Source organism: Ranitomeya variabilis, chromosome 2 (genome assembly GCF_051348905.1).
Source record: "Ranitomeya variabilis isolate aRanVar5 chromosome 2, aRanVar5.hap1, whole genome shotgun sequence".
Lineage (NCBI taxonomy): Eukaryota > Metazoa > Chordata > Amphibia > Anura > Dendrobatidae > Ranitomeya > Ranitomeya variabilis.
In genome coordinates, this window is record NC_135233.1 from 190,504,242 (window position 1) to 190,522,590 (window position 18,349).

The following is an 18,349-nucleotide window of genomic DNA, read 5'->3' on the forward strand; positions in this document are numbered from 1 at the left end:
AATGCATGCCTTGCTGTTTTCTATGAATAGGTGATACAAATAGAGACTTTTTGGACAATCTTATTAGGTGAATAATTTTTGGACTACGTGTCCAAAAAGTCTCTATTTGCATCACCTATTCATAGAAAGCAGCAAGGCATGCATTTTCCTCTAAAACATACCATATATAAGACCATATATGTTAGGTGTCAAGATCCCACCACTGCACAGGGGTAATCTTGAACGATGTCCACTTTGGTCTCCCATTCTCCTCCAGCCACAGTGGAACCTGCTCAGCAGAGACATCAATCCCAGCATCTGATCTCAAGCTGATACTGTGTGCTTGGGTACTGCTGCCTTTCCAGAGTCTGCCTTTGTAGCCAGCACTGTTCAACAGCGAGCAGGCATTTCAGGGACTAAGTCCTGCTTTTCCCACACTGATCATGCCCACGGGACAACCTCCCATTGGAGGTCGGGGGTCACATGCTCAGGTCCTGTTGCGGCTCCTATTGGACCATCAGGAATGTCCCAGAGTGCTACTGCTATAAAAGGTTGGCATGGCCGCTCGGCCATGCGCTAGTGTAAATTTATTAACTTGTGTGTGTGGATGTATGCCTGTCGATGGATGAAAGCTCCGAATCATTCCCATCCCTTGCGTTGTTTCCTGCTTGTGAATGGTAGAGCTACCTAGTGCGCGACAGTGCTATCCTGCACAATTGCACAAGTTGCTGTATCCAGTTAGCAGCAACCACCTGAGCGGTGCAGTGCGCAGATAGTGCGCTTTCCTAGCCCTAGTTAGGGTGGTTAGTGGTGTCTGCCAGAGTGGCGCTGCACACACTCCTGTGCGGTAAATATTTACTTTGGTTGTTCCCCTGGCACCGCAGTAGCGGTGTCGAGTGCAAGAGGTCTAGAGGGACTCTTACCCTGAGTCTTGGGGCAGAGTTCTGTGTCGCCTTGCTTGTGCTCTCTGTGCGGTATCGCGGCCCTGTGATGCAACAGGGTTCGCTTCCTTCATACTGGGTGAAGCTAACCCGTGCATGTACTCACATTATACCGCCATATACTGTCCGCCATTACCGAGCAGCAGGAGTCATCTCTGCACGGTGGACCCCGGACTGCGAACGCACCTTATATCATCTCTAATTATTATGTGGTGCGTTCCGCCAGCCCTAACAATATATACCTAAGTAGCCTACAAAGTCTAAAACTAATGTGTGTGGCTAAACCAGCTGCTGGGTACCACCAGTTACCATCTGTTTTCCCCTAGCCAAATAGGTTGAGGGCAAAACTACAAAGGCTATGTTTGAACTAAGTTAATAGTTTTTACAACATTGTGAAAAACCTTTAAAGGGAACCTGTCATGTCCTTTGTAGCATGTGAAGTGTCCCCAGAGTGTTGTTAGTGATGCAATGTGCATCACTAACACATTTTTCCCATTAAAATTTCTGCTGTAATCCTAAAAAACATTTTAAATAGTAACATATGCTTCATCGAATTCAGTCAGGATTCTTCCCGCGCACACAATTTGAATTGTTCCTGGGGCTGTGTTGACGTCACTGTATATCCCACGTTTGCGCAGTGTTTGCTTTCTGCACTTGCGCAGTGTGTATTGTGGGTATTATGGGAGCCATACTGGAGCAGTATGTTGCTGACCTGCACTTGAGCATTGTGCGCTGTTAGTCGCTGTAATCCTTCTAAAAAACACTTTGAATAGTTACGTCTTACCTGCTCGTTTAGCCATAAGGGTGTGCTTCATCGCGCAATGGTTGTTTTCCGCGCTTGCGCAGTGTGTATTCTTGGAGCCGTACTTGCACAGTATGTTGCTAACCTGCACTTGCGCATTGTCCGTTGGTGATCTGCACATGCGCCGTGACAAACAGCTCCCCGCACATGTGCACTGAAGCTGGTGTTAGTTCCCAGTTTCACTAACTGAGTGCACATGTGCGGGGAGCTGCTCATCACAGCGCATGCGCGGATCACCAACGGACAATGTGCAAGTGCAGGTTAGCAACTTACTGCACAAGTAAACGAGCAGGTAAGATGTAACTATACAAAGTGTTTTTTAGAAGGATTACAGCGACTAACAATGCACTGAGGACACTTCACGTGCTACAAAGGACATGACAGGTGCCCTTTAATTACATGGAAAGATAAAATATTTCATATAACTTTATCTGTAATTACATATTTAACATTTGTATATTTTAAAGATATTTAAAATATTTCTATGTGATTAGCTGTAATTCCGCTGATGGCAGGTACACATCATTTGTCATTGATGCTTTCTATGATTCATCAGCATATGTAAATTGGTTTATAGGATGAGAAGGAGAATTTTACTTACAAATTGCATGTAAACAACATATGCAATATGGATATCAAAACGGACACATTTTGGTTGGGACTTGACTGTTCAAATCTATGGGTGTACGAAAAAAAAGGATCCCATAAAAAAAATATATATATATATATATATATATATATATATATATATATATATATATATATATATATATATATATAATTTGTAGGTTTTATGGCGCTCAGAACATTGTGACAGAGAAACAAATGACTTTTTTTTTCCCAAAGAGTGTATTTGTTTTACAAAAGTCATGCAATGCAAATAAAACTGATCAAATTTGTCATCACCTTAATTGCACTGACCCACAGAATAAAATTGACACTTTGTGCAGCAAAGCAAACAACATAAATTCTAAAACAGCGGCAGAAATCCTGTTTCGTTTCTGTTCCTCCCACTAAAGAATTTATAAAGGTTTGTTAATAAGTTATATTTACCAACCCCCAAATGATGCCACTGACAAATACAACTCATCCTGAGATACTGAAATAAAACTAGCCTTTGTACAACTACATTGGTGAAAAAATAAAATAAAATTGGCTAATGAAACAAGACAATAAAATAGTGAAGAAGAAAAAAATAAAAATAAAAACGGCTCAGCATAAAGCCAAAAACTGACTTTGGTGGGAATGGATAAAGCTTACACTACATATTATGGGAAAAATAAGCCTACTTACATTATATCTGTCTGAAAATGCATTTCTGTACTATTATTAACTATTGCGGGATTGGGCCATTTTCTTAACCAGGCACATATTCGGGTTTTATCATACATGCTCTTTTAACAACGCTAATCATTTTTATCATGTGGATTTGCAAACAATGTTTGCTTCTCTTTTTCGTGATACATTATTTTTTATGTCATTTTTACATTTCTTTTATTACTGATATGAGTGAAAAATGTAAAGAAAATAATAGGAAATCCTTTTTATTCCTTTTTTTCTACAACCCCCCCAAAAAATGTTAAATTGAGATACCCTTTCCACAGAAATTCATTTTATATGTTAAGTGTATTTTTTCTATTTAAGGGAACTGGGCTTGAAACAACAATGTAGACTGGTGGAGTGTCTTAATTTTTTGAGTTGCTATATTCATTTATCATATTTTTCGGATTATAAGACAAACTTTTTTACCAAAAATATTTTTGGGAAAATGGGTGTGTGTCTTATAATTCGAATATAGCTTACCGGCTGTGCTGAAGCGAGGTCTCAGGGTTGCTGCTGCAGGTAGCTTCTGGCCAGTGGCAGGAGTGTGCCGATGCTGCAGGTTACAGGCTTAGAGGAGTGGGTGTTCAGCGGTGCTGGGTCTCCGTCGACATTTTAGTGAAAACCCTGAACCCCACACTTTCCATATTTTTAATGTGGTGGATTCGGGAATAATGGCCACTGGAGGTGGCGAATGCTAAGACTGAGATCTCGTCTCCTGGGATCTCAATTGTGTTGCCTCCGGCGGCCATTTTCCCTCAAAATCATGGAAAGTACCAGGGCTTTGGGCTTTCAAAAAATGTTGGCGGAGCCCCCACCCCTCAGAACATCTCCTCATACCAGTCTGAAGCCTGCAGCATCGCCCCACTCTTACCTCCACCATACATAACCTCCTACCAGCCTGGGGTCCGCAGCATCTCCACCACCAGCTTCCTGCAGGAGTGACCCTGCCACCTGGGACCCCGCTCCACTGCTTCCGACCCCAGATAAGCTACCATAAAAGCAGATTAAAAAACACACCATAATTTTGTTGAAATATTTTTCTGAGATTTTCCTCCCCAAAATTTTGGGTGCGTCTTATAATCCGGTGCGTCTTATAGTCTGCAAAATATGGTGGGTTTTTTCTTTCTTTTTTTATTTTTTTTTCCATTTATTTCCCACACTGTGTCCTCCATAAGGTCTTTGAGAGGCATTGTAACATATTAATACATTCTTTTATTGCTGATTTCCCTTGTAATTGAGACTTGTATATTGGCCTCAATTACAGGGTAAATTCAGCCTCCTCCCTGCATAGCAGAGCTGCCTGAGGTACAAAGAAGGACCCAGCAACTCCTATTATTTCCTCCCTACAACCAGCGATCACAAGATTATTGGGTGCGGAGGAGGAGGCACTGTCAGGGCTACCAAATCTGTATACACAGGGCTTGTTCAGCGTTCTGCATACAGCAATCAGGAAGACATATTTGGTAATAAACCATCTCTGCCTTCTACTGTATATGTGACTATGCCTTCATCCGGCTCCCTGCCCCCACAGCTGGACAAGTTCGTGCAAGCGGCTTACTGTGCATTGACAGTTCAGAATGTCAGTGTAAAGTGCGGATGGTCTAGGACATTTTAAGTACCTATATGGGCGGTCACGGAACTGGTAAGATTTAAAAGCAATGGTTGCATAATCTATATTACCATGGTCATTTTATCTCTTGCTGCACTCAAAATGCTCATTTTAAAATCATGTTTGAAAACTTTTAAAAGGGATTACACAGGCATTCTGACATACTTCAGCTTTTCACAAAAAGGAACCGGCCTCTTCACTTCCAAGGGATCTGTTTAATAATGAATGCAGCTTGTACTGAGGAATATGGCGACAGGTGTCCTTTACACAAAAGTGTCAAATACGTCATTGTAACACTACTTAGTCTATTGGACTTAAGAAGCCAAGTGATATAAAGTGTAACCACACCATTAAGTGACTTTTCAGAATAAGGAATATATAAAAACAATAACACTACCCCTCGCCATTGTATGACTCTCCTGGCTCTAGTCGCTGGAGGCTGCAGCGGTTTCTCTTTGCGTTTTTCTGCTTTTAGCTCCCTCCAGCTTCGCCTCCTTCTCACCTCTATAGGTGGTAGGTGTAATTTGATCCCTCACTGAAAACAGATCTGTATATAGAATTGAGCAATTTTTGAAGTAAATAATCAGCGCAGGGAGAAAAGATTTATACTGTTGATTTATTATAACAAAGGTGTACTTACTTTTTAAATCTATAGCAACAGTAGTTTAAGAGAAAGAGCCCTAACATATTACTCTGGGAGGAAATAAATGTTCAAGAGTGCCTCATAATAATGTGCTTCTGTTCAATGCCCTAGAGCCATAGCCTCGCGGCTGACCTTGTTCAACAGTGCTGCAGGTCTCCGCTCGGTAAATTCAACCCACCTGATGGACAAGATGCATCACCAATATGTGATCTGCATCCAAAAATAAGACTAAAATGCCAGTGATAAAATGGTAAACATTCATTCAAAGTCTTTTGGTTAATAGGGTTTAAAACAGTTAAAAATTCCTAATATAAAACTTATAGGAAATTGTCTCTTCAGAGGGAGGAGGACTTGGACTCCAGCACCTATTGGAAGCAGCGATCCTAAAAGTCAATATCGACCCATTAGCGAGACTTGCCGTTAACACAAGAATGGCAGCAGAGTTCTAGTCCTCTTCCTCTCTGAAGAGGTAATTTGCATATTTAAATTCTCAGAGGAGTATCGCATTGCCTATAAGTCTCCTTACACTGGCATACCATTCTCAGCATGGAGAAATGTTACCCCTTAGATCCCTAACATATAGTTACAAAGTTGAGTCCGATACTGCAGGAACCTATTAATGGATGTTTCTTAAGTAGGTAGGAGACGCCTCCCTTCTCCGTTAATAGGTGTCTCTTTCTTGCTATTCACCGGCTCTTCTATGCGCTATATATATAGTGATACATTTTATGCATTTTTGATAGAAACACCTCACTGAGTTTGTGAATCCTTAGAAATTAGGCGTCAGGTATCCTAGAAAGTTAACTGTGGCCTCATATAAAATGTGCTAAAAAATATAAGAGAGCTGGACATTGTCGTTGTATGGTTTAGCCGGCATACTCACCAAGTAGAATTCCCTATAGCTACTTCCCAGTAATGACATCCACTGTCAATAAAGACATTGCCTGTTGCCCCGTAGCATCCTGTGCCACTGAAGCGCTCCGGCGTGTGACTCTTCTTCAGGGAACTTTCTTCTTTTTCCATCTGCATTCCATCATTGGTTATTTTTAGCTTCTTATGTGCAAATTTAGGGTCAAGTTTAAATGGCTGACCTATAGATAGAAGTAGACAATATAAGATATTAAATAACAAGCATATCTAAGTCATAAATACAAAATGGGTCTCAAGACAACACTGAAAAATACCCAAATATTACAGCCATCTCTGCCAAAATGTACAGGAGGCCCCCAAGAATAAAAGGAAGCCTCCCAGAAGACTTGACAAATCTAGTAGTGCTAACTAACACCTTCTGAAAAGTGTTGGACAACCCCAAACTATATTTCCAGGATGTCTACTCTTAGTCCCGAGGAACTTTCAGGGGCAGATTCAGGTCACGAAAGGCATGCGGCTTGCTGAAAAAGGGGATGTTGATTCAAGTAACCATTTCGCAACCGCAGTCCCCATCTTCTTGGGGAAACTTATTTTGAAAAGTTGACACATACCTATTAATTTGCACATTGCTATCTTTACCATACTGGCTATAATTTGAAGTTTCACTTCTTTTATTATCTTTACAGAATGAGATGCCATTTGCATACAAAAGACATTACACTATTTTGTGCCATTATATGACTTGCATCCTGCATTTTTTAGCAGTTTACGCCTCTGCTGACTTTAGTCACCAGAGGTTGCAGCGGTTTCCCTTTCTGTCTTTCTGTCGCTCTGTTTCTGTTTCCCTCGAGCTTCTCCCCCTTTGCCTCTTTATTTTAGAGTTTTATAGGTGTCAGACGTAAATTGGTCCCTCACTACAAATGGATCTGTAGACAGATTTGAGAAACTTTTGAGAGTTAATGATCAAAGAGGGGGAAAATAGGTAATTGGTGAATGGAAAAAGTGCTCACTGTAGATTTATATTAAATTGTACTGTTGATTTGTAAAAAAAAAATGTGTACTGTAAATATATAGCACAAATAGAGGAATAGGAGAAGACTAGTGATGAGCGAGTATGCTTGTTACTCTAGTTTCTCTGAGCATGCTCGGTTGATCTCCAAGTATTTCAGCGTGCTCGGAGATTTAGTTTATGTTGACACAGCTGCATGATATGCGGCTGCTAGACAGCCTGAGTACATGTGGGGATTGCCTGCTTGTTAAGCAACCTCCACATGTATTCAAGCTGTCTAGCAGCCACAAATCTTGCAGCTGCATCAACATAAACTAAATCTCCCAGCACGCTGAAATACTTGGAGACCACCCGAGCATGCTCGGAGAAAATCGAGTAACGAGCATACTCGCTCATCACTAGAGAAGACCCAATATGTGATCTTAATCTTGCATTTATTGCTATTATTATCATTTCTCATGGACAAGCTGTGAGTTAGGGAAGTCAAAGAGTCCAGGGTCAAGAGCCAGGAGGGTACAGCATAAACAGAAGGAAGAAACAAAGGCGTAGTCATATCACAGTCCAGGATTAAAATTCCAAGGTCAGAGTGCATCAAGGATAATGGGGTAATACAAGTGGGTAGACAAAAAGCAAATCCAAGGACCGGCAAAGAAAAATCAGAATGTCTGAGTTCAGAGCACAGAGAAAACACACCAATAAGCTGAAAGCTATGACTGGCAGAGGTCTGGGACTGACAGCGTAACTAAATAGCTGAGTAATCAGTAAGGACATGGAACACCTGAAGGAAGTTTAGCAACACCCAGTCTCAGATTGGACAGCTGAGCTGTCTATCCAAATACCAACAGCTGAACACGCCCCTGCACTTCATTGGACTACTAAGCTGTCAATCATCAAACTGACAGCTCAGCACACCTCTGATTCCATAGGGCAGCAAAACTGTCCCTCACGGCATCCAAGACACACTGAGCAGAGGAATCGTGACACTATTATTTCATTAACCTGTTAACATGAAATGACATACATTTGTCTTAGGAGAAGTGATTAATATCAGATCTGAAGGGATGCGACAACTAGCAAACTTGCTGATCAGCTATTCCCAGTCAGTGTTGGCAGCAGCCAGATGTGATCGGATGCGAATCTGCACAACTGCATAGTAGGCGCGGTGGGTTCAAATATGAGCAGAAGTGCAGTACCTGTCTATGGCCACTTTGCAGTTAATGGAGCTGTGCTGTGCGGCTCAGCAACTGAACACATCTGTCTTCTAGTGGCACCGGGGACAGCTGATTGGCGAGGGTGCTGGTTGTCAGACCCACCCAGATTGATACTAATGACATATCCTAAGCATAGGCCATCATTATAAAAGTACTGGGAAAGCTTCTTAATTAGAAATCCATGAAGGATATATGTGTCACAGTGATGGCACAGTGCGCTGCTATACCTGCAATCACCGGCAGGAGATCTGATGTCATTTCTAGGATCAGTGTTTTCACCAATTTAGCAGTTGAAGATTAAATCTTCCTCCAGCCTTCTCCTGATTTGTGGTCCTCCACCATTTTCATTTTCAGAGTGCTCGGTAGCTGATTAGAAGAACCCATGGCTGCGGGTTTGTGGCACAAGGTTAGAGGAGTCTGGGTTTTTATAAAGCTGGGAAATTTGCACCACTTGGCCTTTCCTAGTGTACAAGCCATAACCCCAACAGGCTAATAAGGGTCGGAAACATTGGTCAAAGTTATCTGAGCACAGAAATCTCAATGGGTGCCCAAAGTTTTGCATTAGATCATTTGCCTTTCTGTAATTTTTTAAATGAAAAAAAGCCTATATATATATATATTTGACTTTTTTTGGCTACAAACTATTTATATATATATATATATATATATATATATATATATATATATATTGTTCGGTCAGTTGATCTATTTACTATATATTATTTTCTGACTTGAACGCCCTGCCCTTCTCCATGTTTTAATTACATCTCAACACAATTGGTTCTGAGCGTCCTATATAAGTAGGCTTTACCCTGTCATTAGCCATAAGCAAGTGTTCACATTAGGAATTCAGCTCAGATACCATAGGTAAGTGTTCACACCAGACAGTCAGTGTAGTTACCCATTCGATCTGAGATTACCTTGACGTTTTGGTGAATGGGCTCACAACGTTTGCAAATCTTGTGCTAAAAATCTCATGTGTTTGTTCATAAAGTTCATAAGCCAGTATGCTATTCATATTTCACATTTCCCTGTTTTTTAGCACATATAAGTTTGGCCATTGACTATTGTATATATATATATATATATATATATATATATACACTCACCGGCCACTTTATTAGGTACACCATGCTAGTAACGGGTTGGACCCCCTTTTGCCTTCAGAACTGCCTCAATTCTTCGTGGCATAGATTCAACAAGGTGCTGGAAGCATTCCTCAGAGATTTTGGTCCATATTGACATGATGGCATCACACAGTTGCCGCAGATTTGTCGGCTGCACATCCCAAAGATGCTCCATACAAGGCAGGATGGATCCATGCTTTCATGTTGTTTACGCCAAATTCTGACCCTACCATCCGAATGTCGCAGCAGAAATCGAGACTCATCAGACCAAGCAACGTTTTTCCAATCTTTTACTGTCCAATTTCGATGAGCTTGTACAAATTGTAGCCTCAGTTTCCTGTTCTTAGCTGAAAGGAGTGGTACCCGGTGTGGTCTTCTGCTGCTGTAGCCCATCTGCCTCAAAGTTCGATGCACTGTGCGTTCAGAGATGCTCTTAGGCCTACCTTGGTTGTAACGGGTGGCGATTTGAGTCACTGTTGCCTTTCTATCAGCTCGAACCAGTCTGCCCATTCTCCTCTGACCTCTGGCATCAACAAGGCATTTCCGCCCACAGAACTGCCGCTCACTGGATTTTTTTTCTTTTTCGGACCATTCTCTGTAAACCCTAGAGATGGTTGTGCGTGAAAATCCCAGTAGATCAGCAGTTTCTGAAATACTCAGACCAGCCCTTCTGGCACCAACAACCATGCCACGTTCAAAGGCACTCAAATCACCTTTCTTCCCCATACTGATGCTCGGTTTGAACTGCAGGAGATTGTCTTGACCATGTCTACATGCCTAAATGCACTGAGTTGCCGCCATGTGATTGGCTGATTAGAAATTAAGTGTTAACAAGAAGTTGGACAGGTGTACCTAATAAAGTGGCCAGTGAGTGTATATATATATATATATATATATATATATATGTATATATATACCTAAAATACAAGGACAATGTGTCAACTTTGACTTTAGCCCTTTTTGAGATTATTTCATCTTCAACTTGCTTACCTGTTCACAATAAGGCTACGGTCACACTAGCAGTATTTGGTCAGTATTTTACATCAGTATTTGTAAGCCAAAACCAGGAGTGGAGCAGAAACATATGCACCAGTTCTGTATTTATCACCCACTCCTGGTTTTGGCTTACAAATACTGATGTAAAATACTGACCAAATACTGCTAGTGTGGCGGCAGCCTAACAGTAATTTTGACCAGGGGTGCCCAAACTTTTACATGCCACTGCATATGCTGATGCTAGAGGCAGCATACAATATGTTTCCTGCCAGTGTGACAGTATAAAGTAATGCAGTGTAATACCTATGCTATAAAAGAATCACATGTTTAAGTAGTAACAGATAAATATTGTTAAAAAGTTTGGTTAAATAAAAAAATGTAAAAAAAAAATCTAGAATCTCAATTTTCCCAATTATAAATGGTTTAATCTCGAAAAATACAAATGTCTCCAAAACACTTATTTAGCATTGCAGTATCTATAGCAATCCATACTATAACTGCTGATACTATAAAACTATAAAACTATATTGTTATTTATTATGCATGCCGAATGGCTCAAAACAATGACATAACTGCTATTTTTGTTCATCTTGCATGACAAAAAAATGAAAGAAAGTGATCAAAAAGTTGTATGCCATATATCCAAAAATGGTACAAAAATACGTAGCGCTCATTATTAGTGATGAGCGAACGTGCTCGCCACTACTCGGTACTCGCCCCAGTATCACTATGCTCGGTGAGCACCGAGTATTTCTGGGATTATTTGGTGGGAGCTCGGGTCTCCACCCTGCAATTCTGGTGCTCTTTAGAGCGGCAATGACAATGCAGGGATTGGCTGCCATGCACTGTAATGCCGCAGCCATCTTTGTTGTGGTATTACAGTGATTGGCTGGGCCGCACAGCATCATCAGGTCTATAAGAGACCTGGCGCCACCCTGCTCACCGCATTCTGCTCCGGAGTAGGGAGAGCTGCTGCCGAGATAGGGTCAGATTCATAATTTTAATAGTGTGGGACTGCAACTGTTACATCCACAACTCCTGAGAAACCAACAGTCCTTTTTAAGGCTAATTCGTGGGTCCCGATATTGCAGCGCTAGGTAGGCAGGGCACAGCATATCTACATCAGTGCAAGGCCTGCAGGCACTGTATGTGAGTACATAGCTCCCACTGCATCCCTCCAAAGGCTCCATTACTGTCTGCTGCTGCTTATTTTATATATATATCTAGCTGCAGTTTCCTGTGGGTTTTTTTTTCTTCACCTGATACCTGCTCCTTTTATTCTAAAGCAATCCATAGCCCCCTTATTTTAACATTATTTGCTTGTTCATGCTGCCTACTACAGCCAGGTTATTGAAGTCTAAGAACGTGCAAATCTCCCATTTTTTTTGGTCCCAGACACCAGATGTGAGTGCGCCAAAAAATATATTTTTTTTTTCTGTGTCATAGCCAACTTCTTGACACAATTTAGTTGTGCCCAAAAAAATCAAGTCCACATTTAGATCAGTCTGTTATATGAGGCTGGCGGCTGGTGTATCTGTGGTGGAAAAATTGTAGCTTCGCAGGCATACGTATCATAGTTCTGTGTGCTAGCCTTGTTCTCCTTTTTTTTCCTTCAAAAATTCACCCCCCAAAAAATATATTTTATACAGTCTGTTATGTCAGGCTGAGGCCTGGTGTATCTGTGTTTGAAAAATCATAGCTTCACAGGTATAAGTTGCATAGTTCTGTCTGCTAGCCTTTTTCCACTTAAAAAAATTCTCCAAAACCCCCCCAAAAATGTATACAGGTTGTTATGTCAGGCTTTGGCCTGTTGTATCTGTGGTGGAAAAATTGTAGCTTCACAGGCATAAGTTGCATAGTTCTGTCTGCTAGCCTTGTTGCACTCATTTTACATTTTTTGCCAAATTTCACATACAAGAGAAAAAAAATGATACAGTCTGTTATCTGTGGCTGTTGCCTGGTGTATCTGTGGTGGAAAAATCGTAGTTTTGCAGGCATACGTATCATAGTTGTGTGCTAGCCTTGTTCTCTTTTTTGTTTTCAAAAATTCACCCCCAAAAAAATATTTTATACAGTCTGTTATGTCAGGCTGAGGCCTGTTGTATCTGTGGTGGAAAAATCGTAGCTTTGAAAGCAAACTGGTCAGATATAATTTTGTTCCAAATAAAAACATTTGTGTTGAGCTTTTGAAATAGTTCAGCAGTCCATTTAAAATGGGCAAGGCAAGGGAAAAAGGATGGGGAAGTGGACGTGATGCATGCATAGGACGAGGCCGTGGCCAAGCTGAAAATGGGCCACAACAAAGACCCACATCTTCTCGCTCGACCTTCCTGTCCCAGTTTTTAGGGGATCGCAACACACCACTATTGAAGCCAGAGCAGTGTGAAACGGTTGTTGGTTGGATAGCCAATAATGCTTCCAGTCACTTAGCTACCACCACCACCACCATGTCTTCCACACAGTCAAGTCTGAGTAGCTGTGAGTGTGGCCTGGATATTCCTCACCCTGATCCTCCTTCCTCCCACCATGCCAAGTGCCCTGAGACAACTGATCTAACACTTGGACACTCCGAAGAGCTGTTCAGTTTTCCCTTTCAAGACTGCAGACTCTCAGCCAGTCAACTTGAAGTGGGGCCAGATGAGATCGCATGTAGCGATGCCCAAAGCTTTAACCAGCCGCGGTCACACGAAGGCGATGAAGGGAAAGTGTCACAAGAGGTGGACGTTGATGAGGCACAATTGCCAGAAAGTCAAGATGAGGAGCAGGGTGCTGATGTGGAAGACGAGGAGGTGGATGACCTAGTGACTGACCCAACCTGGCAGGAGGACATGCAGAGTGAGGACAGCAGCACACATGGGGACTCCAACAGTCAGGAAGAAGCAGTGCTGTGACCACAGACAGAAGGTGTGCATCCGTTCCTCGTAACACCAACATGAGGGAAGTTGCCATTCCAACTGTTAGATCTTCCTGTCTGGTTATTTTTTAAAGACGATAACCCCAAACAGGCCATTTGCAGCACCTGCCATGCCCGCATTAGCAGAAGTAGCAAAACTACCAGCCTGACCACCACCAGCATGATCAGGCACATGGCAGCAAAGCACCCAACTTTGTGGGCCGAAACCCAGGCTCCAGGAACACTGTCTGCAGGTGACACCACTGCTTCTTCCACTGTTTTGCATAGAATCCAATCCCCAGTCCACCGTGCATGTGAAGATGCCTCTAGCCCTGCACCTGTTGTTGCCCACAGTCATGCAGCACCACCATCAAGCCCGTCCAGGTCCTTGTCCCAGCACATCCTTCAGTTGTCTATACCCCAGTCATTGGAACGCAAACGGAAATACCCAGCCAACGCCCCACGGGCCACAGTACTAAATTCTCACATTTCTCTTCTGCTTGTGCTCGAAATTTTGCCTTTTAGGCTGGTTGATCCCCAGTCGCTACTATTTCTCCTGGTGTGCTGTACTGGCATTACACCAGCATGTGTCCCACAAAATTACCCGTGCCTTCAACAATGCTGTTGCTGGAAAAGCCACCTAACCAAGGACACGTGGACAAGTGCTTGTGGGCACGGATGGTACATCTCACTGAAGGCACACTGTGTTAACATACTGGAAGCCGGGACCCAGTCGGACCTTGAGATGGAACACATCCTCGCCACGCCGAGAATTGTGGGCCCTACGTCAATCAGAGTTGCCCCTACAGTCTACAGCTCCTGCACCTCCTCCTCTTCAGCCTACATCTCTGAAATCAACACATCAGTCAGAAGCTGGAAGCACTGCAGCACTCCCTCAGCCTAGCGGCAACAGGCTGTGCTGAAGCTAATCTGCATAGGTGAAAAACCGCACAATGCAGAAGAGTTGTGGACAGTGCTGAAAGAGCAGTCAGATATTTGGTTAACACCGCTGAACCTACAGCCAGGCATGGTCATGTGTGACAATGGCTGGAACCTGGTGGCAGCTCTGAGGCAAGGTGATCTCACACACGTACCTTGCCTGGCCCATGTGCTTAACCTCATGGTTCAACATTTTCAGAACAGCTACCCGGAGCTGCCGGATCTGCTAGTGAAAGTATGCCGTCTGTCTGCCCATTTTAGAAAGTCAGCTACAGCTTCAGCCGCCCTTGCCGTGCTTCAGCAGTGTTTGCAGCGTACGGCTCACTGACTGGTGTGTGATGTCCCCACGTGTTGGAACTGTATGTTGCATATGTTTGAAATGATTTGTTAGCAGAAGAGGGCAGTTGTTGACTACCAACATTATTATTATTATTATTATTATTATTATTATTATTATTATTTATTATTATAGCGCCATTTATTCCATGGCACTTTACATGTGAGGAGGGGTATACATAATAAAAACAAGTACAATAATCTTGAACAATACAAGTCACAACTGGTACAGGAAGAGAGAGGACCCTGCCCACGAGGGCTCACAATCTACAAGGCCATCAATATTCAGTTCAGACTGCACAAATAATACCTCAGGAGTGGACATGGATGTCAGACATATGTACAGTCCTCCATAACTTTGAGGACTGTACCAAGACGGTGAGCGGTGATGATGCCATAATTAGCATCACCATCCCGCTTCTCAGCATTCTGAAAACCTCTCTGCTCACAATTAAAGAGGATGCATTGCAGGCAGAGCACGAGGACATGGAACAAGGAACAATACAAGGGGATTTCACTCAGCCCAGCCTCATGTCTTTCCAACGTGGAGTGGTAGGCAATGAGGAGGAGAAGGAGGAAGAACAGGAGCTTCTTTCATGTGCTATAGATGGTACTACAAGCACAGCTGTCATACTATCTGTTCAGCGGGGATTGTCTGAGGACAGGGAGGAGGAGGAGGTGGACAGCACGGTCAGTCGTCCTGTTGGTGAGGACACGGAATTCATGCCTGTTAGCAGTCTGGTACGCATGGCTGACTTTGTGTTGCGCTGTGTTTCAATTATAAAAATTTTTGGTGACACTCATTACTGGTTGGTGACACTTCTAGAGGCAGAGAGGTGTACTAAAATGTTGCAGTACCAGAGGGCACTTGTAGCAGAATTACTTAGAAAATTCACATGTGAGAACGCCGGCAGCAGATGTCAGAGTCCAAGTGAGAGAGACAGAAGTACAATCCAGCTCAGGCAGGGGAACAATGACAAAGTTCTTGGACAGTTTTCTCAGACCCTCCTATCGTGCTGGCACAGAGTCAAGGGGTCCTGTCACAAGAATTGCAATGTTTGGGAAGATGCTGAGGGAGTACCTTGCAGATCGTACAAACGTCCTATGTGATTCCTCTGTGCTTTTTAATTATTGGGTATCCAAGCTGGACACATGGCATGAACTGACTCTTTATGCCTTGGAGGTCCTGGCCCGCCCTTCTGCTAGCATTCTGTCATAGCGGGTTTTTAATGCCGCTGGTGGAATTATAACAGATAAGCGCATCCGCCTGTCAACTGAAAATGCTGACAGGCTGACTCTTATAAAAATGAACAAGGGCTGGATTGGGCAATATTTCTGTACACCACCAAGTGAAAACAACAGTGAAACCTGTAATACATTGTCTTTTTTGTGGAGGTGTATTATCATGCACCTCTCCCCAACCACACATGCCTACTGAGTGCGTGTGTGGTGTTATCCTCCTCCTTCTTCTCATTCTCATCATCCACAACCAGTACAACACCAGGGTGAACGTATTCCGTGATGCAAAAGTCACTAAATTTTTGTGCAAGAGTGTTTTCAGATGCCCGTTACTTATTAGAAACCAAAATAAACTCCACCAGGGGGAACTGTCATCAAAATGAGATGTACGTATATTTTATTCTTATATATTCCAGTTTTAATATCTCTGCACTGTCCTTTTATGACCCAGTGTATACCTCTGCAATATGAAAATATTGAAATACTATTATATATTTTTTTTATATCCCTGTCTCTGAGCTGTTGCTAGGGACAAACATATCTCGTTGGACACAATCTGGCATCATATATATGAACAGGTGTTTGCCTCTCCCTTTTGGCATTTACTTTCATCAGTGGATTCACATCCTTTTTTTTTTATTTCAGTATGAATTATCTTTATGTCTCCTCATTCTCTACCACTAGATAACCAAGCTTAACGTCTTATGTGCCTCTACAGGCAGTCCAATTTTTGGCAAGGGTGTCTATGATGCCTATAGTATATTTTTTAAAAATGTATTACCCTTGGGGAAATGTTTGTCAGCCCATGTACTGCGAGTATGGGTATTACAAGTCTAGGAAACACACTCCTTTACATTGGGCCTAGTTTTTAATGAGACTTTCAGCAATGTCTCCTCATTCTCCACCACTAGATCACCATTCACCACGCTTAACGTGTTCTGTGCTGCTATAGGCAGTCCAATATTTGGCAAAGGTGTCTATGATGCCCATAGTATATTTTAAAAAAATGTATCCCCCTTGGGGAAATGTTTCTCAGCCCATGCACTTTGTGTATGGTCGTTACAAGCCTAGTAGACCCACTCCTTATCATTGGGCCTAGTTTTTAATGAAGCCTTCCTCCACCTCTCATCATTTTCCACCACTAGATCACCAGGGTTCACATGTTCCGTGTTGCTACAGACAGTCAATTTTTTGGCAAGGGTGTCTGTGATCCCAATTAAATATTTTTTTTTATAAATATATCCCCCAAGGGGAAACATTTGTCAGCCCATACATTTAGTTTATGGGCATTACAAGTCTAGGAGACCCGCTCCTTTAAATTGGGCCTAGTTTTTAATGAGGCCTTCCTCCACCTCTCATCATTTTCAACCACTAGATCACCAGGGTTCACGTGTTCCGTGCTGCTACTGACAGTCATTTTTTTGGCAAGGGAGTCTGTGTTCCCTATTAAATAATTTTTTTAAATTTATCCCCATGGGGAAATGTTTGTCAGCCCATACACTTAGTGTATGGGCATTACGAGTCTAGGAGATCCACTCCTTAGTAATGGGACAGGTTTTTTTTATGGGGGATTGGGGTGCATGCAAATTTGGGTCAAGGTGGTCCTTGCATTCGATGCATAAGGAAACAGTATGGCAGGACCAACTGAAGAATTTGAAGTGGGTTTTCCTGTGGCCATCCAGTACCTGGGTTCAAAGGCTTATTGGGGTGCATATGACTTGGTAGCAGGGCAGGCCTTGCATTCAATGCAACATTTTTTCAGGAAGCCCTCCTGTACCTCTCATGAAAGGGGTATTGCAGTGCGTTGTAATTGTTGGCAGCCCAGTAACTCACTTCATAGGCAATAACAGCATAGGAGTCCTGCTGTTTAGTAATGGCCCTTTAAGAATATTAATGCCGCCTGATGCCCCTCTAAAAATAGGCTTTGTGACTTTAAGAGTCCCTCCTTCATAAATGAAACAAGATGTGTCTCCTTATGTGTCACACACCACATGGCCAGCTAGAGTTGTTAAATGTTACAATGACATTTCCCAGTGAATGCATTTGTAGTGGTTGAAAGCAATGTTAAAGTTGAAAAACTCATCAAAAACGCTGCGTGTGAACATAGCCCAAGTGGTGGAGGAACATTTTGGTCTGGGGTTAATTATTTTGCCTTATATACAAGTCATTACCCTGGAAAGCATGTACCTTAACATATTTCCCTGCAAAATTCATTTTGGTTTCCTTTTTGTATGTTTTTTTTCTGCACCTGTAAAAATGGCGTGAAACTCTGACAATATTGCTCACAGCTGTGACCTTTGAGTCAGAAATGCTTCCAGCGGCGATCCCCATGGGGTCCCTGTGTCATTTGAGAAGTTTCCATCATTTTCAGATGTAAAAAATACTGGGGTCTCCCATAGACTTACATTAGGCTCGTTGTTCTGGCCGAGTAC

At 42.5% G+C, this 18,349-nt stretch overlaps 1 protein-coding gene across 2 annotated transcripts in view; it reads right to left on the reverse strand.

The window, feature by feature from the left end:
• Positions 1-18,349, reverse strand: part of MID2 (midline 2) — a 428,499-nt gene that overhangs the window by 24,538 nt on the left and 385,612 nt on the right. For both annotated transcript variants that reach the window (XM_077283340.1, XM_077283339.1), the window contains exon 9: positions 6,181-6,388. In XM_077283340.1, the coding sequence (XP_077139455.1) occupies positions 6,181-6,388 (208 nt within the window). The remainder of the gene's footprint in view (positions 1-6,180; positions 6,389-18,349) is intronic.